The sequence below is a fragment of the Verticillium nonalfalfae genome (assembly GCF_003724135.2).
Source record: "Verticillium nonalfalfae strain VnAa140/NRRL 66861 chromosome Unknown scaffold_25, whole genome shotgun sequence".
In the NCBI taxonomy this organism is placed as follows: domain Eukaryota; kingdom Fungi; phylum Ascomycota; class Sordariomycetes; order Glomerellales; family Plectosphaerellaceae; genus Verticillium; species Verticillium nonalfalfae.
The window spans coordinates 233,437-256,708 of NW_021167250.1; the positions used below are offsets into that span (position 1 = coordinate 233,437).

Below are 23,272 nucleotides of genomic sequence, written 5' to 3' on the forward strand. Positions count from 1 at the left end.
GCAAGGGTGTGACGCGGTGAAGGACAGAGGTGGAAGGCGGTGAGAATGGGCAAACGCAAGAATTGGGTCAAAGGAGAGAAGGAAAGGTAGGGAACTGGCGTTGGACCAGTCAGAAGCTCTGGCGCCAGAGGGCGGAAGGTCGGACGGCCAGGCCCGACACGGCGGAAGACCGATGGAGCAGAAGTCACCCAAACCTGATTGGATAATCAGGTGCTTGGGCACCTGTGCGACTGCTGGTGAGTTGGCAATTCGAATGGAGGAAGGGATGCTGAGAAGAGGGAGATTGAAGGTTTCCAAGGGCTGCTGAAGAGTCACATACCTGAAAGTCGGGAACCCGACGATTTACTTGTCCTTACTTTACCTTACCTTAATAAGGTACCTTAGGTAAGCTCGATGCGACTGCCTGGCTTCCGAATCTGGTAGTAGCCTCGTCGTGTCGTTGTCGATCGATGAGAAGATATGTCGAAACCACGGCTGCCAGCTTAAATAGGGACAAACGACTACTGCAGACGGCAGTGGTGAATTCCTGCGCCTCTGTGCCGTGAGATGTATATGATTCGGTAAATAAAGGCAAGGCAAGGTGCAGTCACTACCTTAGTCGAGGTAGGTAGCAAAAGGTGATCGATCAGTACAGGTAGCAAGGAAATCAATCAGTTAGGTTGTTAGCAATGGTCACCTTGCTCGTGCACGGGCCCCTCCAGATCGCGGCTGCCGATCCTGTCAAGTCTCCGTCAGCGATGCCTGCCTCTTGACGTTGCTGCCTCCTCAGAATAATAAGTCAACCCACCTTTGCTTCCGAACCCGCAGCCACCTCGCCACGGACACTCGCATCATTCTGGCAGTACAAAGCCGCTTCATCGGGAACCAACGAATTCACCCTCCTCCACCATCACCAACTCTCGCCGCTTGGCTGGTTCGAGAGAAAAGTGGCATCGTCCTGTGATCGCCATGTTCTGTCTGCGCAGGTGAGCGACAACTCTCCTCCCCCCTCCCCCTCCTTACGATGCGGTTCGTCAGTCCTGTCTGCCGCTGTTTGTCCCCTGAATCGCACCCGTCATCCTCTCGCCATCCCTGCCCGACTCACACACGCACACATACATACACTCACGCTTACGACTCGCGACTGACACTCGATTCCCTCAGCTGGCTCCCCCTCCTCTTCATCCCGACCAACGCCTCGCCGGCCTTCATCCTCCTCTTCTTCGTCTGCACATACTTCCTCAACAGGCCATGCGTCTACTGCAGCTTCCTGCTGCTCATCCTCTTCTTCACCTCCTGTAACTGGTCTGACCGCTGTTTCTTCGACTTCAGCGGCAACTGGTTCCAGCCCCGAGCGCCGCCATCCACATTGCCCGACTTTAGCGGCAACGACACCTACGCGCTCAACGCCACGGTCGAGGTCCTCAACACAACGGCGAGCGCCCTGGCCGGTGCAGCAGCGGACGAGTTCTCGCGTCGCAAGCAGGAGTGGACTGGTCTCGGCATCGAGTGGCTGCGCAGTTTGCTGGGCAAGAGAGAGTGGAGGATAGACTGCCTCGATGTAATCGTGCGGCTCTGAACTGGGCCGTCAAGACGGCATGTGGAGGCTTGTGCCGAACGGACAGTACAGATGTGATTGTGGTATGACGACATTTCTTGATATGGCATTGCGGTGGCGTTTGTGGATTGGATCGCTTCTTTTACATTTAGAGGCTGGTTTTCAGGCAAATTCGGGAGAGAGCATGATGATGGAGGATAACGTCGCTGCCTTCTGGCTGTATCATTACCCTCTGACGGTGAGGAAGCTTTTCACGGGCGTTTTCTTTTCGTGAGAACTTCCCTAAGCACTTGCATGGTACCAAAATGAGTCGTTGCGGCACATCAACCATTGGGATTTGTACGAGATATGCCCCCTAAAGACATGGAAGTGATCCGTGCTTTGTAGATGGCACACATGGGCTGCGAACATGCAAGGCCGTCTCCGGGGTGTCTCCACGTCGCGGAGCAAACAAGTGCCCTTGATGTAAGACAGTTCGCGCGGGCGCATGCAAGTACAACCCGTGTCTGGCTCGTGCAGGTTTCGTGTAACACGATTTTCTGCGGTCAAGATCTATGGCTGTTCAAAGCTTTCATCCGATGATAGGCGGTGTTTGCCCCGGTTGGATACCCTGCGAAAGTCTACTCCTTGTGTTTCTGCCCCTTTCTGCTAAATTGATGGAATGTGTGCATCCGCATTCATTGCCGATTTCAGGGAGAGAATCTGATGTGCTGTGGGTGTGCGGGGTTTCGAGGAAAAGTCAACTGTGACTTGTTAAAATGCGTCATGTAAGAAAAGTCAGCCCAAAGTTATGTCACGTTTTGTGTTTCTAGATACTCGGTATACAACGTCACATAGGATGACAGCGGCAGTGTCGCGGTATCACAACTATAGATCGGCAGATGCAACCCTAGTCAACGCGGATGCTATAGGGCTACGTTTCAGCTGAATACAGCGACTAAGCATTGTTCGATCAGACCAACAAGATTGATCATCGCCCGTTTTCTTCGAATAAGGCTGCCTCCTATCAAAGCACTTTCTACAGAAATGTCATGATCACGTCGGGAGATGCTATTTCGGGTCGACTCTTCGTATCATTCCAACATACTTGAGGTGGGAAACAACTTGACCCTTCACGATGCTGTATAGTCTTTGCCTCCCAGTAATAAGCGTGTAGATGTAAGCTCGAATACGAACATTCCGTCCCGAAGATCCACAAGCTTGACATCCTGGACCCAATCGACAGTCTTACTTCGAGTTCACTTATCACCCAGTTTGCCACTCTTCTTGTCCGAAGCTATGCATCCATTGTCGTTGACCGCTCACGACTGGGTGGACGGAGCATCATGCACATTATTTGGGCGAGCCCTCAGTCTTCAATCTAACGTATTGGCTATTCAAGCAAAGCGTTAGAAATCTCTGTTTTTGCTCCTTCAGAGACTAGCCAAATTACTGGTGGTACTCCCTGCTTGTATTACAAAGCTTCGAGGGCCAACAAACCAAACCTAAGTTAGTATGCCAGGGGATGCCACACTTCCTCATCCGTATTTCAAAACCGTTTGCGACCACATCACCACCCGAGTATAAGTTTAGCATCTTGAACAGGCCGAGACTTCTGCTCCTCTAGATTGCCAGCGAACCTCCGGACATAAGTTGAGAATCGGCTTGAGGGGCTTTTTGTAGACTTGATCAAGCACGAGGGCATGAGGACGACTGCCACGGTCAGTGGCCCGATTTCATCTACAATATCAACGCTGTGTCGAGAATTGCCTCGGCGCGGAATGTCTTAGATGCAGCTAGCCCAGTAGACACTACTGTCCGGTTCTCGCGGCAACAGACTCCGACCTCGCAGCGAATTTCTGGCGCGGCCGAACTTATTGCTATAAATCATTTATCAACCTCTTCGTCAGCGGCACTATTTTGCGGACAGATTACCATCTTTTCGTGCCTGGCCTCAGGGGTAAAGAGGACGTTGTTGCTGGAAGTGGAGTGGAACGTTTCCGTAAATGTCCTACCGGAGACCTCGCTTCCGGTCTCCAGTATGATGATATCTCGTGATGCAAAGAAGCTGGTTTTCTTCAGTGCAACCAATTTGAACGGCTTAAAATGCCATGAAAAGGAGGGGCATTGCGTGGGCCGACTGACAACTCGATTCCGCGTTGCCGCCTGGATTGTGTTACCAGCAAGTGCGGAATCGGGAGTTGTGCGATACAATACTGAAAGGGAGTGGCTTTTTGTATTCAGCAGGGGTGGAAGGGTTCGTCCGGGGTTGCCGGCAGAAGCGGCATTTGACAAATGGTCACCAGGATAAACCGCCACCCGGCAAGATTACTGAACAGGCGCTGTTACTCCCTGTGAACCGTATTTGGTTCTTAATCACCAGTGCCGTGTACTCGAATGCAACGTCGTCTTCCAAGTTTGTCTCAAGGATTCGACCGGGGCGGTCACCAATCGCAGATTATCCAGCAGCAAATGGAATCATCTGAACAGATGGATGCAACGGCGGCTGTCGGGCAAAGCTTCAATACGCACATGGCTTCAATCGGTCCGTCATCACAAGACCTTCTGAAGACCGGCAGTAAATTCGGCGTATCTGATTGGGATATTAGTAAGACGCGCCTCGGATTCGGCTTGAGAATGACTTGCTGCCCTCTATCGACAGGGGTTGGAGGACACGCCGAGTTCCATGTCGCGCGCGCGCACTGGCGTCCAACGCGAAGAGCACAGAGGTCACGAGCCGTCAGAGATGCTGGCGTCATTCTGTCTGCAGCCAGCGGGGTGGCTTGTCGTGGCGGGGACGCGGGAAGGTGAATGCTGTGGCAGGCTTCAGGAGAACTCTTGGCCCCAGAGAGGATTTTTGGCGCAGTTGACACCGCCTCCACCCGGAGGTCTTGGGGGTTATCATGATTGGTAAAGAAGGGTAATTCCAAAATTGGAACACTGTTTGCCAAGGCACCAATACGATGGAGACTGTTCGATGAACTGAAAATAGCTTTCATTCGAAAAAGTAGTTCATCGGAGTGATGATTCTCAACTTGAAGGGAAATATCGTGTGGTGCGGCGAAACAGAGACGCGATGCTTCGAGAGAGGCGCGCCTTGACGTTGGATTGCCAGGAACAAGGGCCCTAGCGGCGCCGAGGGCCCGGGGTTGAGTGTCTCGGCATGTGGGTGGGGAAGCAACACACGACCACTACCTACGCAATTCGGAACAGCCCCACGTCCCGCTTTCCGCGTGTACATAGGAAATCCCAACGCTCCTGCATCCCCTGTCATCTCAACCGCATTGAGGGCAGGCACACACGACCACCCAAGAGCCTTGACGTAGGGCGACCAAAATCATGCCCTTTCCTCTGGCTGGCGGTGGACACCCCCGATGTACCTTATCGGTCCCGGACTACCCCCTCTTGCCCCTCTATAGGCCCAAACTCCGCTTCAGAATCTGTCTCGTACCTTACTTGCTGCCAAGTACGTGGCATCCGACATGGCATAGCTTTTGCTCTGCCCAGCTCCGCCGCCACTGGCCAAGCAGCCGGCTTGCCGTCTGACACCCACAACATGATGTTCATCCAATGTGCCCTCACGCTGTCTTCTTGGCGGTCATTCGGCGCCCGCCGCAATCTTACAGCCTCCTGTGCTCTCCCCATGGAGCACACAACTGGCCACTTGAGTGTTGAGGGAATGGTCAGCACATCAGCAAGGACGAGGGGCCAAAGATGCCACTGTACCCCATGTCGAACCGGTATTACAGTGCCGTGCTCGCGCTATTCCCCAGGCTCATGCCCAAACCCACGAGACGCAAGACCCAGGCTTCCCCGGTCTTCCCTTTCTTCTTGACTCACTTGGCGGCACCCACTTCCATCCGAGACGCGCGTTTCTTGGCCTCGGACATCGGGCTCATGTTGTCATTGCATAGTTGTACCCATGACTTCATTCAAGTAGACCTACTGCCCTCTTGTCCTTTTGGTTGTCAACAGTGCACCATCTTTCGACCTTATCAATATTTCCACGCCTCTCACAGGTTCTGACGATCACTTCCTTTGTATGATATTCTCAAAGCGCATTTCTTTCGAAATCGAGCCGTCCTTCGTAAGATCAACAAGAATCACATCACTGGTACCAAGAGTATCTCGGGCTCTTTCGCGGCTGCCAGCGACCACGACCCTGACCTGGGGTACCTCCCGGCTGTACTAGCTGACGACGGAGACGGCCTATTCAGACAATCCTCAAATCCATTCAACATGCGCTTCTTCGCCTTGTTACAGACTCTGGTACTTCTCGGGGCAACTGCTACAGCTTATCGACTTCAATATCCCGACCAAGATTCCAAGACGGGAAAGAGAGGCCTCGAGCGCCGCGATGGCAAATACTTCCACGAACCCTCTGGCTCTCTCGAATTAGGCCATTACGATGCCCGCTTTTTCAAACAGGCACTCGGCTACGACGAGCATCGCATTGTCCTCCGGAACCTTATTCGCGCCTACCTTACCGTCTGCTCTGAAAACAAAGTCGAGACCTGGTTGGCCCATGGGACTCTCCTCGGTTGGTGGTGGAATGGCCAGGTCATGCCCTGGGACTACGACTTGGATGTTCAAATGTCTGCGGCTACTCTCGACTGGGTCGGCGAGAACCTCAACCGTACAGAGCACTTCTACAACTGGACCGGGACGGACAACAGCCAGCATACAAGTCGTTACCTTCTCGACATCAATCCCCACCACATCGAGCGCGATCGTGGCGATGGCCTGAACATCATCGATGCTCGTTGGATCGACATGGCCAACGGTGCTTTCGTCGACATCACCGGGGTTGCGGAACGCGAACTGCCTGAAAACCCCGGCGTCTGGTCGTGCCGGAATTCGCACAGGTACCATACGACAGACCTGTTCCCTATGCGGCAGACCGAATTCGAGGGGTTGCCTGCGATTGTTCCGTACAGTTTCGAACGCATCCTGATTGAGGAGTACGGCGACAGGAGCATCGTGGCAACGGAGTGGGCAGGGTAAGTTCAGCCTTTTTCTCCTGATCAGAGCGGCATGGATAGACTAACGGGGATAGACATCGTTGGGTACCTGAACAGAAAGCGTGGGTCAGGATGGATTAAAGTCCGCGTGGGTTTCGTTGTGTGATTCGCGTCGATGCGCACCCCACAAACGAGACGCGAATGGTGTTCTTTTTTTTCATTGCGGCTTACGCACGCCAGGCTTGCGTGGATGGCGTTTAGGAAAGGGAGTTTGGCTTGGTTAAAAATTCCGGCCCGGACGTCGAAAGGCCGCCGTCTTCGGCGTGGTTTGGGTGGCTGCCGCTCGGACTCGGAAATATAGTGTACTGCCGGCAAAGGATTTCTTGACTGGTTTCTGTACGTTGACGATAGCATGAGATACCCCCACTGTCGCCCTTTATACCTCACTCATTTCGTCTCCGTCTCCCGAAACGGATCATGTTGGTGATGAATGCAAGCCACTTGCCTTGGTGGCAGCCATGAAGCAAGTGACAGTTTGACGCCTCTGCCGATCCCACTGACTCGTCTGTTATCTCCCCGCGGCAGTAGCAGCGCCGCCCACATTCCGTGTGCCGGCACTAGAGGCTCCGTACCTGTCTGCGGCCGCGAAACCTCCGACCTCGCGGCAACTAGCCTCAACCGCGCAGAATGCGCGAATATTATGCCAGCCGTCACGCTCGATCAGCAGCCATCGATCAATTCGAATGGTCGGTTAGCTCAGTTGGTTAGAGCGTGGTACTAATAATGCCAAGGTCATGAGTTCGACCCTCATACTGACCATTTCTTTTTGCTCTCATCGCGATTGAATGCCACCAGATTTTACTTTTGTTGCTTAGAGAACAGCCTCGGTATGTGGCGCGTTGCACTGATTGACGTGAGACGGGTGACGAGACGCATCAATGCTGGCTCTGGTTAGCATGGAACCCAACATGGTATGAGAGCTTAGGTAGAAGACTGGGGTAACAATATCTCGGAAAGAAGGCAGACACGACCGACAGTCTTTTTTTTTTGTCTACCCCAGGCTTTTTCTAGTGGTGTTGGCTCGTCTCCCCGGTCAAGTGTCGCGCTCTGCAAAGTTGGCTCTGCAAAGTTGGCTGGCAGCCAGACGCGTTGTTGGAGACATTGAGGCTGCAAAGACAATAGTTCACTCGGCGCCAGATTATGACTGCGGTGATGCGCTGTTGCAACATGGTGATACAGAGACCAGGTCTGTCGCATGGTTGCTCGCGACACTTATGTGACTAGCTCATGTCTGTCCAAAATCCACTGCTTCGATCTCCCCTTCGTCTTTCTTGCACAACAGTTCGCGCTTTGTCTCACGCATGTCTGCATGGGGCCAATGCCTGAATGACTTGAGACAATGGCAAGTCTTGCTATTGTCCCTCGGACAGTCTCAATGAAGGTGGTCGCTGGAACCTGAAGATTCGTGTTTGGTTTCCAGTCTGTTCATATGTGTAACTGTAGACAGAAAGAGTATGAAAGTACCGGATCAAGGAAGCATCCTCCGTGTCAGGGAAGTTCCTTTTTATTTTGGTTTCTTCTCAACCCAGCCACATGGGATGGATGAGAAGCGCGCATTCGTACTGTATGTCTCGGCAAGGTGGTCAGTAACCCAACGGGCGCCAAAGTGAAGGGCAGCGCATGGGCCACCTGACAGATCCTGGATAGGGGGCACGGGCACGCACGTCTGACAGGGAATGGAAGGAAGACCACCCACTTGATGCCTGGCAGCCTCATCGCTGGCGGCAGCCCCTGATTGGGCCAATCCCCAGCGGCAACAGCCACGGGAAGACACTGAGGGAGCTCCATTCATTGACCCCCTTGCCCCTAAAAAGAGGCAAGCAGGGTACAGAGAGATGCACTGGCGAGCTGGCAGAAGGTACCTCCCCTGCCCAGGCTCGAGCCACAGCCAGAGCCAGAGCCTGTCAAACCAGCCCCCATCTCCTGGAGTCGTACTGGACCTGGCACACACACACACACAGAGAGAGAGAGAGAGAGAGAGAGAGAGAGAGAGAGAGAGAGAGAGATAGAAGAGCGAGGGCGAGTGTCCAGCAGCGCTTTCGCTATCCTGTCCAAAAAGCCACCAACCCAACCTCGCGCAACCACACGACGCGATCTACGACCCGAAAAAAAAAATCGTTGCTGCTTTATGAGCCATCCACCGCGCCCAGCCCAGGACGATTGACGAACAGCTACCAGCTGCAGCTTCCAGCACGCTGCCTCACTGTTCCTCGGCCCTCGCCCAATCGCATCTGTCACCCACCAACCACCACCACCTGGCCCTGGTCGTGACGCTTGCCGTGCTGCTGCTCCCAACTGCACACGACACCTTTCCGCCCGAGCTTCAGTCGTTCGCCGTTGATCGCAACCTCGATCGTGACGAACACCTGCCCTCGCATCGCCGCGAGCTCCACGAAGACGCTGCACGACCGATGCAAACCCAATAATCCCATTTCGTGCCCCCTTCCGTCAATCCTGCAGCGCGGACCACCAGCGGCTCCTCGAAAGCCCTCCAGACGGTGGATAGACACAACGGCCACTCTGACGACTCTTCTCCGCCCCTTCCCACTTCGCGGCGAACACAGCATACCGGGGAGCAGCTCCCCCACGCGCACATGAGCTGGCAAAACGCCGCGGGCATGGGGATGAATCCGGGCAACGGCATGGGCGGCGGCCCCGGCGGCGGCGAGATGGGTGCTGCCATGCAGGGCAACGGCAACGGCCAGCCCAATGCCACAGAGTACACGTTGCAGGGTGCGTTTGAGCTTTTTCCCTCTTTGTCTTGTTGCGAGATGGAGGAAAGTGCATTGTCGTGCTAACCCGATGCCACAGGCGTTATGCGCTTTCTACAGACCGAATGGCATCGCCACGAACGCGACCGAAACTCGTGGGAGATTGAACGCCAGGAGATGAAGGGCAGGATAGCGAATCTCGAGGGCCAGGCAAGACGGGCTGATGCCACCCAAAAGGCCCTCAAGCGCTACGTCGGCATCCTCGAGAAGAAGGTCGTTAACCAGCAGGCGCTCCTCAAGGGCACGGGCTCCGTTTCCGACATTGACGAGGAGCCGGCGAAACGCGAGAAGGACAGGGCCATCCGCATTCAGGAGAAGCTCCATGGTGAGTCGGCGAACACTAGAGGACCCGAGCTTGCGCTGACGAGACCTCAACAGCGCTGCACAAGGATATTGATACCGACGATGAGGAGGACAAGGGCGAAGACGAACCTCAACGTGCTGACCTCAAGGCCTTCCTCGACCAGTGCCAGGCCGAGTTTGCATACCTCATGGTCACACCTGCGAACCCCCTGCCACCTCGCGACTCTCCACCATTACCCATTCTGGAGGACATGGCCGGCCCCGAACCCTACCAACTGTCCGGTCAGCCCCCAGCGGAGCCCTCTTTCCAACAGCAAATGCGACAGTCGCAGTTGCAGACTCAGAACCATGTTCGGGAGATCGCGCGAGCGCCCTCGGCCCCGAATCACGCGCCGCCAATGCAACGCAGCCAGCCTACGAGCTTTCAGGTGAAGCAAACGGAACTACCTCCTCAGCAGGCTGGGAACTCGGAAGCCGAAAACCCACCCGCCATGTATGCTGCAGGCACAGAATGGCCGCAGCCCGTCTCCGTCACCACTCGTCTCATGGATGATAACCTCCAGAGGCCAAATCACTCCGTCGAAGCTCTCGGAACGTCTGAGCACGCTGAAGAAGTAGCCACGAAACAAGTCCTCCCCGAGACCGATGGCTGGGAGTTCCCCGACGGCGCTTTCACAGACTCCAACGCGACGCAGCCCCAACAAGCCCAGCAGTTGGCTTCGACCCGGCCAGACACTGACGTTTTCCCCAGCGCAGAGAACGTACCCAAGTCGCCTACTCGAGGGCCAGGCTCGCATAGGAGAAAGGGATCAATGTCTCGACGCCGCAGCTCGGACCAGGAACTTTCACTGAACGCCCTGTCTCTCAAGCAGGAAAGCACGAATTTCAAGCTGCGCTTCGGCCTCCGCGGACATCTTGACACTGTCCGAACCGTCATATTTTCCGGAGGTGGCAGCCCAGGAGAGCCGGAAATTTGCACCGCCGGCGACGATGGCATGATCAAGCGCTTCCACATCCCTAGAACGGAGAGTCCAGTCGGAGGGTCTGATCTGGACGTTGCGGCAAACTTCACACACAGGGGTCACTCGGGAGCGGTCCTTTGTCTGACGTCGTGGTCCCCATCGCCAAACTTCTCTACAGGCGGGAGAGCGCAGGGAGATGGTTGGATTTTCTCGGGTGGCCAGGATGCCAGCATCAGAGTATGGGAGCGAGGGCGAGTTGATCCCAAGGCGACCCTCGACGGCCACACTGATGCGGTCTGGGCCATCTGCGTACTTCCGGCAACACTGGGTGCCATCTTCGGACAGTCGAACCCCTACGGCACTCCCGATCGTATCCTGGTAGCGTCAGGTGGTGCTGATGGAACTGTCCGTCTGTGGGCCGTCAGCGCGCCACCTCAACTCACATCGCCGCAGCCCGGCGCGAACCGAGCCGCTCCCACAGGCAGCAGAGGCAGGGTTCGAGGCAACTCAATGAGTTCAGGAAGCGCATTCCCCAACTCGCCACAGCCGACGATGGCCTCCAACTCTCCTTTCAACCACACGCTTATCCACAACATATCGCGATCTGACGGCTCAACAGCCAGCCCGACCTGCATCACACCCCTCAGCCCGACTGGTGAGACATTCGTCGTGGCGTATTCGGACGCTTCTATCATTGTATACGATACCCGCTCTGGCGAGCAGACTGGCGCCATGGACAGCCTGGAGACGTATGACGGAACCATCGGCACAAGCGTCAACTCTGTCGTTGCTACTACTGTGGGCCTGGAACAAGGCCAGCATGCCAGCAGCATGTCTGAGGAGGACGCGTCTACCAGCGGAGGCCCGACAGGCGGCGGCAGGACCATGGCCAGCTCCGGCGTTGAGGGTGTAGTGATTTCTGGGCACGAGGACCGGTTCGTGCGCTTCTTTGATGCCAATAGCGGTAAGCATATGCCATTTTTTTTATCCAATCCGGGCCTCCATACTGACTCACACAGGCCAATGTACATACAACATGCTCGCACACCCAGCCTCCATCTCGGCGCTGTCACTCAGCCCCGACGGCCGCGAACTGGTCAGCGCCGGCCACGATGCTAGCCTGCGGTTCTGGAGCCTCGAGAAGCGTTCATGCACGCAGGAGATTACGAGCCACCGCATCATGCGCGGCGAGGGTGTCTGCTCTGTCGTTTGGAGCCAGGACGGCAAGTGGGTCGTCAGCGGAGGTGGCGACGGTGTGGTCAAGGTGTTCACGCGGTAGAGACGACGTCGCTCTCGCTTGCACATCCGTCGGCATAAGCATAGCGTGTAGGGTAGACCTTTGGGAAAGGGACGAATGGCGCGGGGGACCATGGACATGTCAACCACCGGCCAGGCCAAACCTCGCCCGGGCGTTCATAGTGTTCTTGTAATATGTAACTTGAAGGAAATGTGGCCACGAAGCCTTCCGTGCCCTCTACTGGGTTTTGGAGCGTCTGCGTATTTTAGGCCTGTCTCATACATCATTTCGTCGTGCTATCTTGTCGCTGGTATCATGGCAAAACCGCCGAAAACAAGGCAGAAGCCGCCGTGAGGCTTCAAAACTCCAATTCCTCCACCTCCATGCCGCATCCGACACACGTCTTGACCGTCATGCCCTCTTCGTTCTCAACCGTGCGGCCCCACTCATGCACATGCTTGCCGCCCGACACGGCATCACCAAACTTAGTCGGACCGCCGGCGGCCCCCTTGGCGGCCTGCCTCCGGAACGCCTCGGTCCTCGTCTTCCTCTTGAGGTCCGTCAGCTTCTCCTTGAACTTCTTCTCCTTCCGCGCGCGCTTCTCGTCCTCGCGGCGCGCAAACTCGGCGTCGAGCTTCTCCTCGCTGCCCCACTTTGTGTTGAAGGCATAGTCCTCGACCTGGCAGCGCAGGAACAGCATCATGTCGTGCCAGTGGCTCTTGTGCGGGTTCGGCTTGTTGAGGTGCGGCAGCAGGTCGGCGTCGCGCAGCTCGCCCTCGGTGAGGAGGTAGTCCTCGCGGCACTCCGTCTTGGTGAGGAGCGAGTAGCGGTGGGCGTGGCGGTCCTTGCAGGGCCCGCAGACGCAGAGGCCGAAGACCTCGGCCCAGACGTGGTCGATCTCGGGCGAGGCGCACTCGCGGCACTTTTGCGCCGCGCGCACCGACGCGTCGCGGAGCACCGAGAGCGACGGCTCGAACGGCCCCGCCTTGGTGCGCTGCAGCGCGCGCAGCGTCTGCAGGCGCTCCCACTCGCCGGCCGTCATGCCCTGCGGCCTCTCGGGCGGGGGCGGCTGGCCGGGCTTCTGACGGGGCGCGAGCGCCGGGTTCGACGGGTCGTCGTCGAGGGAGAGGAAGCCGCCTCGTGTGTCCGTCATGGCGGACATGTCGTAGTCGACAAACTTTGTAAAGTTGCGTGCCGGCCGCAGCGACTTGGGCGCCGCGTCGACGCTCGGGTTCTGCCTGGCGTCGCGGACCGTGTCGGGGCCATGAGCCTTGGAGGAGGAGGAGGATGACGATATATCGGCATGTGTGCGTTTGCGCGAGTTGGGAATGTGGACGTTATCGGTGGCGATGAAGCCGGAGGGGGTCTTGTCGATGCCGGGCGCACCGGATGCCAGACGAGCTTGTTCATGCTGGTCACGGATTGCTTTGGCGCGCAGACGGTTCTCTTCCTGTCCACACGTCAGCTGGATTCTCGATGCGTGGGAAGGTTAATGGAATGAACATACAATCCTGCGAGTCACTGCTGGTGTGGGAGGAGACACAACGGGTGCAGGCTGGGTTGCCCGTGGTGGCGTCTTCGGCCGTTCCATGGTCATGGTCGCTGACGTATGATTATGAGGCGGGAAGCAATGAGCCGTGATACTGAGGCAGGTAAGAGGATCAATGAATGAGCTGGACCCCTACCAGATAGCAGTATTGTCTGGTGTAGGTAAGACTAACAGAGTCAAGTTTTGGGGGGCAAACTTTCAGAAGAGAGCCGCGGGGCGCATCCAAAACGATTATGTCATGGCTTGTTGCCGTCGCGAAGTCACGTGCGTGGTTAAAGTGGTATTTGGTGCATGTGCTTCAGGGAGCTAGACACTAGAAAGCTGTCTGTGTATGGCAGCCACAGCAGTACATCTACAATTGTTACGACCAAATGGTGTCGAGGTCGCCATGGCCAATGGAAATCTGTCGGCCTACGCGCGTAAACTTGTGAAGGGCCTAGGGATGTCCTCGGCTGCAGACAGAGCATGATTGCACCAAGGACAATTGGCAGGGCGAGCTGGAGTTTGGGTCATGCTGGATGCAATGCGATTTCAGATGGGCTGAGACCAATATACCGGTCATAATAGTACACTCCCAGGGCAAAATCTACCGATCCCACCATATCAATCATCGGCTCCCAGGCGCCAGCGGCACGTCTCGCAAGGTGCACACGTATGCAACAGGCCCCAATGCCCTCCGGGAAAAAACCCCCATGGCCCTTTCTTGTTGTGATCGATTGGTTTACTCCTCCTTGACACCACCACGGCCGGAGCGCTCGGCGGCCTCGACGGCCTTCTTGTCGCTGGCGGGGCCACCACCCTGGAGGCTGCTCATGAAGCCGGCGGCGGCCTTGAAAGGGCGCTTAAGGTCGCCGACGGGGGGCTGGCCCCAGATGTAGATCTTGGCGAGGTTGCTCTCGAAGGCGCCCTTGAGAGGGATGATGGACTGGACGAGGAGGGGGTTGGTGTACTTCATGTAGAGGTGCATGAATCCCATCATGGCGACACCCATGGCCTGCGAGCGGAAGGCCTGCTTGAGCTGGGCCGAGTCGTAGGCGTGCACGGTGGTCGTAACGAGCTTGGGCTCCTCGGAGGAGCCTACGGGGGCGGGCTCGACGTACTTGAGGGTCGTCATGTCTGTGTATCTGGTTAGTCCTGGGTCTTCGCAATAAAAAGGAAAAGCCAACATGGCCTGCGTGAGCTTCGTGTTGACGTACCCTTCTTGGCGTTAATCTTGGACTGAATGTAGAGGTAGACGATGGCGATCAGCAGGTTGCTGAAGATGTAGAGGGCGCGGCATCCCTGGAGGACGGAAGGATCCTCAAAGGGGACCTTGCGGGAGACCTGGATCATGCCGAGCATGATGATCAGGTTGGTACTGTGTTGCGCATCCCCCTGTTAGCTTTCTGCGAGGCGGTTGCGCGGGGACACGGTGGGCAACGCATCGGGCGAGGAGACGTACACTTGAGCGCTGACCATTTTGGCGGTAGTTTGCTGTGTCTGTCGGAGCGAGCTGGTGTTGGGGCAGGCAATGGATTCAGACAACTCGGGTCGAAGGAGAGGGTGGGAAGAATGGGGATGGGGGATGGAGTTTTGGAGAAGATGGTCGTGCGGCGCGGATTGCGAAATAACTTTAGCGGTTGGCCCTTTCTGCAGCGAGTTGGGGTGGCGGGCTTCAGGGTGTCCGGCTGCGGGCTGGAGGGCGGCGTGCAGCCCGCTATGGACAATCTCCGATTATGGCAGACCCACTCTAGGTAGAGGCCACGTTCGCGGTCGACCTCATTCGCGCCTCTCTCGAGTGCTCGAAGCTTCCATTTGAAGAATGTGCTAGGCTTGACTGATTGTCATTCACCAACCCAGTCAACAGCTGCAGAGAAACGATGGCCGTATTTGAGACTATTCAATTGTTTCGAACCATGTAAACAGATTAAGTTTATCAATGACCGATCTATAAAGACTCTAGAATACAACCTTGATTGCCAATGCATTCATGGTTTACCACAATCGACTGCCAAACAATTATCAGATCCCCAGAAGCTTGCCAGCCCAGAACGATACGGATTGCGCGGCAGCAGGAATGTCCAACGCCAGATGCATCGCCGGCATCCTCGGCGCGCTCCCGGCGTCGTTCGACGGGCGTGTGCCCCCGAATTCCCCGGACCGTGACCCCCACTCCTCTTTCCCAGTCTCACGTGACCAAGTCGTCGCCCTGAGACCCCGGAAAATATTACAAGCTTCGACATGACCGCGTTTGGCCCGCCCGAGCTGCGCAGACCAGCCCGTCAACGAATAATCTACGTCAAGCAGGCACCATGCAGCCCACCAGGATATTGTTCAAGCGTTCCGTATGGAAAGGTGAGTTGCGCCTTCACCTGCGATACTGTGCGTGTGTGTGTGTTCCTATTCCGCTGACACTTGCTGCCGCAGGACCGCACATCGTGCCGTAAGAATGCCCTGCCGCCTCGCCGTATCGTTCGACCGACCTCTGACCTAGCTCGACAGCCTCCCCATTGTCCGCCCCCAGGCCGGCAAGAAGGCGCCCATCATCAGGACGCAGCAGCGCTCCGCCACTATCCTGCCCAACTTTGTGGGCCTCAAATTCCAGATCTACAACGGCAAAGTCTACCACGACGTGACCATCACCGAGGACATGGTCGGACACAAGCTGGGAGAGTTCTCGCCGTGAGTCGCAGCCTTCGGGGAGATACACAATCAGGGACGGAACAGCAAGACTAACAAGACACAGCACAAGGAAGCCCTTCATCTGGTCTAGGGCGTAAGAGACTGTCAAGAAGCAGGCGTGCATGCACAGGCGTTTAGGGGGGACATCGAGTTTTAGTCTGGCCATGTTGTTGTACACTACATCCCGATCCGAATTGTAAAAAAAAAAAAAAAAAAATTGAACACCAGCCTTGGCTTCCCATGGTGTTAAATTCTTCGACTGCGGCCGCCAGGCCTGATGCTACTACAACTTATTGCCTTGTCTCTGCCTGATGGACTGCAAAGACAGCCGTGATACCCCGAGCCCAGACCCATCCAAGGGTCAATTCCACCAACGCCTCATGATTGTAGTAAAAAAGCCAAATCAAACGCCTGAAGCAGACCCATCCGTCGCCTTCCGCAGGGCCAAATGCGGCATTGGCTGGCTCAGCGGTAGAACTCGCTCCTCTTGACGTTGACGCCATACTCGCCGACAGCCATGCCCAGATCCTCCATCGTCAGAACCGTCCTGTTCTGGCTGCCGCCCTGTCCACCACCGCCGTAGCCCGGGCGCTGGATTCCCAGAGGACCGCCGCGGCCCTGGTCCTTCGAGGCTGCGCCCGTCGGGCCCGCGGGCTGGCCGGGGATCGGGAAGCCGGCGGCGGCGCCGAGGTTGCCCATGGGATTGTTGGCGTTGGTGTTGGAGGCGCGGATGCGCGAGTACTGGTACGCGTCGGCCGCAATATCGGCGACGAACTTCTGCGTCGCAAGGGCGAGCAGACGCGCGAGGCGCGGGTCCGTCTGTGGGGGAGGCGGCAGGCCGGCTTTGGTCATGTAGTAGTTTGTCACGGCATCGGGGATCTGGAGCGAGCGCATGTCAGTGGGGGAAAGGTCCACAGTAGGCAGTATAGAGGGAGGAGGGGGGAGGGCGAAAGCATACAATTGGGGCGTAGTCATCCATCTTGATGAGGAACTCGCGGAGCGACATGTCTTTGCGCGTGGGGAGCTTGCCCTCGGGAACAGGCGCAGCCTGCTCGGCCTCGGCCTCCTTCTCGCCATTTTGCTCGGTTGCGGTCTCCGCCTGGTCTGGCTTGTCGGCAGTTGTGACGCCGTTGGTGGCGGGCGCTGGTGACACTGTCGTGGCAGGCGCAGGAGCAGCGGTGGCCGGCACCACGGGCTCTTCGGAGGGTTGGCTTGCCATGGTTTTGTTCGTGAGAATTGCGGCACCGCTTCGATGGAGGTCAGAAGCACAAGGGTAAATCGGTCACGAGGCTGCCGTCGCGAGTAGTTAGTTGCTTGACGTCGGTGAGACTGCGCTAGTCTGGCGTCAGTCCCAGTGAAATTTGTTAGGTAAGCCGTGTTTCCGACTGCTCCACCCACTGATGGTACCAGTCCTTGGGTCTTCGATGGCATCGTCTACCCTCTGGTACCTACCTACCTTGTGCATTCGTGGCATACGTCCAATTCCTTTCCTATACCTGATTGAGGCGCTTCTTTACGGCGGTGACCTACAATGACCAGCTTGGAAAGCTGGTCGCCTGCAGCGCCGGGCTGTCATGTGAGGCCCAGGCTCGACATACCTGCCTTTTAATTATCGACGGCAGCTGTCACTTAGAGGGGATTCAACATGTGCATGCGGCAAGCCAGTTGTTGCACATCACCACAACCATGATCTGCCATGTATGGAGCAGGCTACGTCTTTGAATGAAGACAAGAAGCACAGCGCGCAAATAATTTTTGATGTCAAAATCAATGCTTCTGACAGGCGTGCGTGTTGACGTTATATTCGTTACTCATTTAGCATGAAGACAAGGTACCCTGGGCAGGCAGGCGAGAGGTAGGACCTGACCCGTTGAGCCCACAACGAACTTAAGCAGACACCAGACTCCAGTCTGTTTACAACAACTTCGGCATTGCGGACCGAGTGTCGTCTCGACCCCATGGACGGGGTTGACCTATGCCGGCGGACTCGGACTCTTCTGGGGCGAAAGCGGCGGCGACACGGCATTGCCTGGCTTCCGACCATACACCATGTGCCTGGTGTACAGGTCAGCGTGGCGCGCAACAGAGCCAGGGAACAAACTCACAGATTGTAATATGGCAACGCTTTGGGGTCGCGAAGGGCGGCCCTCATGTTCGCCACAAGAACTGTGACTTCGTCAAATGACCAACCAAGAATCTCACCAATAGGGAAAATAACGAAACCATCGATTGACTGATCAATGAACAACCCGTTGAAAAGGCCGACCTTCTTTAGTTTCGGGTCGCTTGCCCACCCACCAATAGGGACCTTCCACTGATGTGTCACGATGTCAACAAACCCAGCGTCGCGCATGTCGCGCTCCATGCGGTTGTTCTCAGCTATGCGGAACGTGCGCCCTATCTTGTCGCCAGCAGCAAAGAACAGGTCTCGCCATTGAGTGAAAACATGGTCTGGGCCGAGAGTGTAGCGCGGGTTTTCCGTACGCGTAGTGAGCTCGATCTCGACGTTCTCGAACCAGCCACCCGGGGCACAGTGGGTGAAGGCCTGACGGTACAGCTTGGGCCAGTCATCAATGCCGCCGTAAAGGTGGCGCGCGTGGATGTAGGAGAAGTGGTTCACGGGAAATGTCCAGTCTAGCTGCGCGTCATCAATCTCGAACTTGCAATTTGGCGGGAGCCAACTAGGCTGGACAGCCGAGATGTCGGTGCCGAGCACCTCGGCAGAAGGAAACTCTTCAGCCATGTCGATGGCCCAGATTCCTGTGCCTGTGCCAATATCAAGAATTCTTTGAGGATTGTTGCCAATAGGGGCATTGTAAAGCTTGTTGTCCATCAAGAGCAACATGTATTGGTGGCTGTTGTGGTTAGCGAGTGCTTTTTGATTATTCATGGGTAGGTTATGCAGGGTGTCATACGCAAGGTCAAACCCCTCAATGTGTTTCTCATCAGTTGGTGCCCTAAGGACGAGGAGTAAGTTTTCTTGAACCATGAATCACGCACAAACTTGCATTCATGCCAAGCCATAAGAAGACTTACCAGTAGTCGGTCGTTTTCGACGACTGAAAATGGCGGCCGTTGATGTTACGATATTCGAGAATGCTAGACCGCAGGGATGCTGTGGATTCGCGAAGACTGAACGATAGGATGAGTATAAATCCTCAGCTCTGAACATCTTCAGCTGCTGACCTTTCGACATCAGCGGATGAGTCGTTGTCGTTCTCCAGGTTTCCCACTACATCAGGATCCTGATGTCGGCAGTTAGCATTGACTCTCTTGCTACTACCAAGTTCCCTCTTTGGATCTGGGAAATCGATCGCAGGGTGCAAGAAGACCTCGTCGAGCGACGGAACATACCGCTGCAATGGAAGGTTGTTGGCTCTGCTGTTGTGAAGACATGGCAACCCGTGGGAACTTCCTGGCAGTAATGGCGTATACGATTTTGGCACAGGTATTCAGGGGAATTCCAAAAAGAAGCTTGATTAGTTGATTTTTGACAGATGTATGAGAGGGGAGAATCACGGCCACCCTTCGTGGGGAGAGGAGGGGTCATGCAAGGCGAGGAGAGTACATCGCATTCTTCAACCGGGGGCAGGAACGATCATCTTGACTCCGTCGCCTGCATCTATGTGTCCAATTGAACAAGGCAGGTCCTGCATGTCGGCCAAGACTCCACTGTCCGTTGGCAGTGCTTCTACCTACGTGACTTTTAGGGTAGCATTAAGCCGGCAGCCCCGGCAAACTTCGTTGTTGGCTGGTTCTTGAGATGTGAGTGTACCTGGGTCTGCCAGGACGAAAAAAGAAGTCCATCGCATTGGTGTTGATGAATACAAATGTGATGAATACAAACGAGGGACGCTAACACAACATAGCTCCCGTTCCCCCCTAGTCCTCAGGACACCCGATCCCCCATATCTGAAGGTCAAGTTATTGTTCCCTCGAAAGTGAATGGATTTGATCAGTCACAACGACTACAGGATGCCCAGCTTGGCGTTAGCGGTATTGTGGACATTGTCCTGGTCTGGCTTCTAGCTCTCTGAACCTCGCCAAACCATTTCCGACATCGTCATTAGCTCTCCGAGGCCTGACGATGCTGATCCATTTCACCGAGTGTAGTAGTGAATGTATCCTCTCGTGTTGCCCCGGTGAAGAATGCACCTCGCGTTTTCATGCGCTTCCGGCTCTCCGCAGGATATACAATATGTTGGGTGCGTTCTGCGCCGTGCGCGACAGGTCTCGCAGTAGTTCCGTTTTCGACTTTCCAGGGTGTGGGAGTGAATTCTTCTTTTGCCGCAGTTTCCGCACCATGTTGCCATGGCTGTTGTGTCTGGTCGTATGGAGTTGGGACGGTTATGTCGGCGTGGCTGAAGTGAACTGCTCAGCCCTGTCACGTCAAGCAAGTCCGGACAAAGTAGGTTTCTGGTGCATGGACACAGAACTACAATGCTCATGGAAATCCCGGGGATATTGTGTTAAGTAGTCGTGGTAGCGGCCAGTGAGCCTGCAAGATCTCGCAGCCCGTCACCATCCTCATCTCGGGCTCACATCAGGCTGGAGGGCTCCAAGGCTCGACTCCCCAAAATCGACGTGTGACCACAGGCCATCGTCCAGATGATCGAAGTGAGATCGAGGCTGTACGTAGGCGGCGCTAAACTTGGCTTAGCTTACAGAGCCTCGTGCTGGCACCCCAACATTGAGTTGCCCATGCCCGACGCCTCTTTCTGCGGCGTAGCAATGTAGGGCACCAAATTACTTGATTGATCCCCCCCTGTAGACAAACTGTATTTCGTGACTGCGAATGGAAGTGCCTCACACCCCGAGGCGAGGAAATTCTTAGGACATGGGTTATGTTGACACAGCCTATAGAATTCAGAAAGCCTCCAATACGACGCTTCATCTTTTGGCAACATACCTAGAAAGCTGCACACGTTGCGATGACTACATCTTGCAAACTGAAGGGCCTCGTTGCGAGATATCTGACATGCACATCAGTAGGCTTGCAACCCCAATCTCAGAATGGAGTCAGCTTTTACAGATCGCCATGTACGCTGAGCTGTTGGTGCACGTTGTGAGCCCAAGCTGTTTGACCCATGGCACTGAAGCAGATCAAGCTGGAACTTTGGCGTCTGCCACAGCCTTGCTTCATATCTCGTGCCACAGGTCTGGGGGCGCTCAAGTGGTAAACGCATCATGTTGGCTGCAATATGTGTGCCTGAGCCATCTCACTCGCCTGAATTTGGTAGGTAATCGTGTCAATATTCATTGCTGAGGCATTCGCCCTGTTCACCCCATAGTCGATCCCTATCGACCACAACTATACCATACATTGAATTTGCTCATCATGTCGTATCTCGGTCGGCTCGAGTATCTGAAAGAGGCGGGAGGACGCTCCAGCTGGCTCATCGGATTTCAGGCTCCTTCATAAAGTCTGGTTCGCTCATGCCCCCCTCGTTCGGGTCCCAGCGCTTCGCCCGCAGCCGCCTCTCCAGTCGGCGGATCCTTTGATCCGAGTCCTCTTCGACAAACTCTTCATCTTCACCGCGCAGCGCCGTCTTGTCGATCATTTCAACCATTTCCGCCATAGGATTGCTGCCCGCCTCCACCGAGGCGCGGGCGTCCGTGTCGGCAGCGTAGATCTTAATGCCGCGCAAATGCGTGTCCTTGCCGTTCTGGTGGTTCTCCAGAATCTGCATCTGAAACACATAGCAGGCGAGGGTGTTGCCGTCTGGCCCTCCACCCGTGCCCGCGATGGGAACCTGCTGCCATCCAGAGGGCGTCGTGAGCTCCATGACGGCAAACTCGATGAGGTTGTTCTCGCTTGTGCCAGATTTGAAAAGAATCTTGGTCGGCGTGTAGGACTCGTCGGCCTGGTAGTCGACGTAGAAGCGAATGTCGCGAATGCCAACGCGCTTGACAAAATAGACAGTCATCCTATGAGGCTGGGGTCCGTCGGATCTGAAATGGTAAGCTACTGTCAAATGCCTGCAATGCAGTGGTGCAACATACTGCCAGTACTCGTCCGTATCATCGCTACGCATCTCATCCACTCCATTTCCCGGCTTGTGGCTGCTCACAGTGAACTTGCCCAAATTGGAGATCTCTTTCAGGCCCATGGCGCTTGGGTCAAAGGGCATCGCCATGTCGCCTTCTTGATCGTCTTCTTCTATTTGATCCTCAATCTGCTCGTCGACCGGGCCTTCCGTGTACTCCTCATGATCATCAAAGTGATCATCGCCGTCTTCCTCAGGGCTAGTAAAATCGTCAGCCTCCGCCGGTGTCTCCGCAGGTGAGCGAGCCGCTGGATGCCTCAAGTCAGGCGTTTCCATGGCGGCGTGTCTTAAGTTGGGCTGTACTGAAGGGCTGTCGTCGTCCCTGTCGAAGCCTTGCTGCGGCGTATGAGCCGTTGGTGTCCCTGGAATGGTGTCAGAGTGGCTTGATCAGCATCCTGGAGAAATGACCTGGCGAAAAGCAGATGAGCCAAGCAAAGAAAAAAAAGCGTGTAGGTGCTTAGAGAGTACGCTCAGAGAGTTGAGCCCACCTATGAGCCACGTAAATAAATGCAGGACAGGACCCTGGGGATTTTTTTAAGGTAGGTAGGCAGGGGATCGAATACTACTTGTATTTGCGTCTGAGCGTGGTTGAAAGGCAACCAGGACTAGGGCTTTGGGAAGATGAAGGTCTGCCAACAAGTCGAGACTCTAGCGTGCATGATGAAAGAAGTTGGCTCGATGTGAACACCCCCGACAAAAGTGATAGATGTAGTTTATGGCAAGGCCGAAGGTGTTGAATGGGAGCGAGGTTGAAACCTCTTGCAGCCCTTTCCTCCAGATCCAAATTTTCGTCTGACACAACTAATGGAAATGAATGACCTACCCCTGGAATTGGATGGCGACCTACGCTCCGTGTAGTAGTTCATCAATAACCTCTGGGCCGCATGCACCTGCTGATCTGACACAGAGCTCGGCGGGAGTTGGTGGTCCGGCGTGCTGTTGACTTCTGGTGTCCTTGCTGGTCCAGAGTTTTGAGCAACGCGGCGTGCCCGCCTCGAGCCGCGAAGGAGTCCCTCCATCTGCCTTGACGCGTGCTGACCAGCGCGTTGGCAACGTGATGGGTTTCGATGCGATATGAAATCGGCAAGAGGACGACGTGATGGTGAAGAAGCGCGGCGTCACGTGCTGTTGTTCACACTACCAGGAGGCACGCAGGTCATTTCAAGAGCCCCGGTTTTAGCACGGCCACCAGTGCCATCAGCACA

The 23,272-nt window shown here is 55.7% G+C and overlaps 9 protein-coding genes and 1 non-coding gene across 10 annotated transcripts; 5 read left to right on the plus strand and 5 right to left on the minus strand.

Annotated features, from left to right (window-relative positions):
* Positions 1-948: 948 nt before the first annotated feature.
* On the plus strand, positions 949-1,558 carry D7B24_004501 (uncharacterized protein; the record flags this gene model as incomplete). The annotated part of the gene is made up of 2 exons (XM_028638670.1): positions 949-965; positions 1,144-1,558. 2 exons carry the CDS (start codon positions 949-951, stop codon positions 1,556-1,558), a joined length of 432 nt encoding a protein of 143 aa, XP_028496788.1.
* A 4,197-nt stretch (positions 1,559-5,755) lies between these two features.
* On the plus strand, positions 5,756-6,520 carry D7B24_004502 (uncharacterized protein; the record flags this gene model as incomplete). The annotated part of the gene is made up of 1 exon (XM_028638671.1): positions 5,756-6,520. The coding sequence occupies one exon, from the start codon at positions 5,756-5,758 to the stop codon at positions 6,518-6,520; it is 765 nt and encodes a 254-aa protein (XP_028496789.1).
* Positions 6,521-7,222: 702 nt separating this feature from the next.
* D7B24_004503 lies at positions 7,223-7,296 on the plus strand. The gene has a single exon. It is a non-coding gene; the product is annotated as a tRNA-Ile (tRNA).
* A 1,835-nt stretch (positions 7,297-9,131) lies between these two features.
* Positions 9,132-11,852, plus strand: D7B24_004504 (uncharacterized protein; the record flags this gene model as incomplete). The annotated part of the gene is made up of 4 exons (XM_028638672.1): positions 9,132-9,270; positions 9,349-9,633; positions 9,687-11,537; positions 11,593-11,852. 4 exons carry the CDS (start codon positions 9,132-9,134, stop codon positions 11,850-11,852), a joined length of 2,535 nt encoding a protein of 844 aa, XP_028496790.1.
* Positions 11,853-12,168: 316 nt separating this feature from the next.
* D7B24_004505 (uncharacterized protein) lies at positions 12,169-13,407 on the minus strand (the record flags this gene model as incomplete). The annotated part of the gene is made up of 2 exons (XM_028638673.1): positions 12,169-13,260; positions 13,318-13,407. The coding sequence occupies 2 exons, from the start codon at positions 13,405-13,407 to the stop codon at positions 12,169-12,171; spliced, it is 1,182 nt and encodes a 393-aa protein (XP_028496791.1).
* Positions 13,408-14,080: 673 nt separating this feature from the next.
* On the minus strand, positions 14,081-14,817 carry D7B24_004506 (uncharacterized protein; the record flags this gene model as incomplete). Its single annotated transcript, XM_028638674.1, has 3 exons — positions 14,081-14,475; positions 14,556-14,716; positions 14,768-14,817. 3 exons carry the CDS (start codon positions 14,815-14,817, stop codon positions 14,081-14,083), a joined length of 606 nt encoding a protein of 201 aa, XP_028496792.1.
* Positions 14,818-15,650: 833 nt separating this feature from the next.
* RSM19 (mitochondrial ribosomal small subunit component) lies at positions 15,651-16,118 on the plus strand (the record flags this gene model as incomplete). The annotated part of the gene is made up of 4 exons (XM_028638675.1): positions 15,651-15,693; positions 15,766-15,781; positions 15,841-16,020; positions 16,085-16,118. 4 exons carry the CDS (start codon positions 15,651-15,653, stop codon positions 16,116-16,118), a joined length of 273 nt encoding a protein of 90 aa, XP_028496793.1.
* A 367-nt stretch (positions 16,119-16,485) lies between these two features.
* D7B24_004508 (uncharacterized protein) lies at positions 16,486-17,239 on the minus strand (the record flags this gene model as incomplete). Its single annotated transcript, XM_028638676.1, has 2 exons — positions 16,486-16,899; positions 16,979-17,239. The coding sequence occupies 2 exons, from the start codon at positions 17,237-17,239 to the stop codon at positions 16,486-16,488; spliced, it is 675 nt and encodes a 224-aa protein (XP_028496794.1).
* A 754-nt stretch (positions 17,240-17,993) lies between these two features.
* D7B24_004509 (uncharacterized protein) lies at positions 17,994-19,416 on the minus strand (the record flags this gene model as incomplete). The annotated part of the gene is made up of 5 exons (XM_028638677.1): positions 17,994-18,075; positions 18,126-18,977; positions 19,057-19,152; positions 19,207-19,265; positions 19,375-19,416. The coding sequence occupies 5 exons, from the start codon at positions 19,414-19,416 to the stop codon at positions 17,994-17,996; spliced, it is 1,131 nt and encodes a 376-aa protein (XP_028496795.1).
* Positions 19,417-21,416: 2,000 nt separating this feature from the next.
* On the minus strand, positions 21,417-23,086 carry DOC1 (anaphase promoting complex subunit doc1; the record flags this gene model as incomplete). Its single annotated transcript, XM_028638678.1, has 3 exons — positions 21,417-21,972; positions 22,024-22,429; positions 22,891-23,086. 3 exons carry the CDS (start codon positions 23,084-23,086, stop codon positions 21,417-21,419), a joined length of 1,158 nt encoding a protein of 385 aa, XP_028496796.1.
* Between the last annotated feature and the right edge of the window lie 186 nt (positions 23,087-23,272).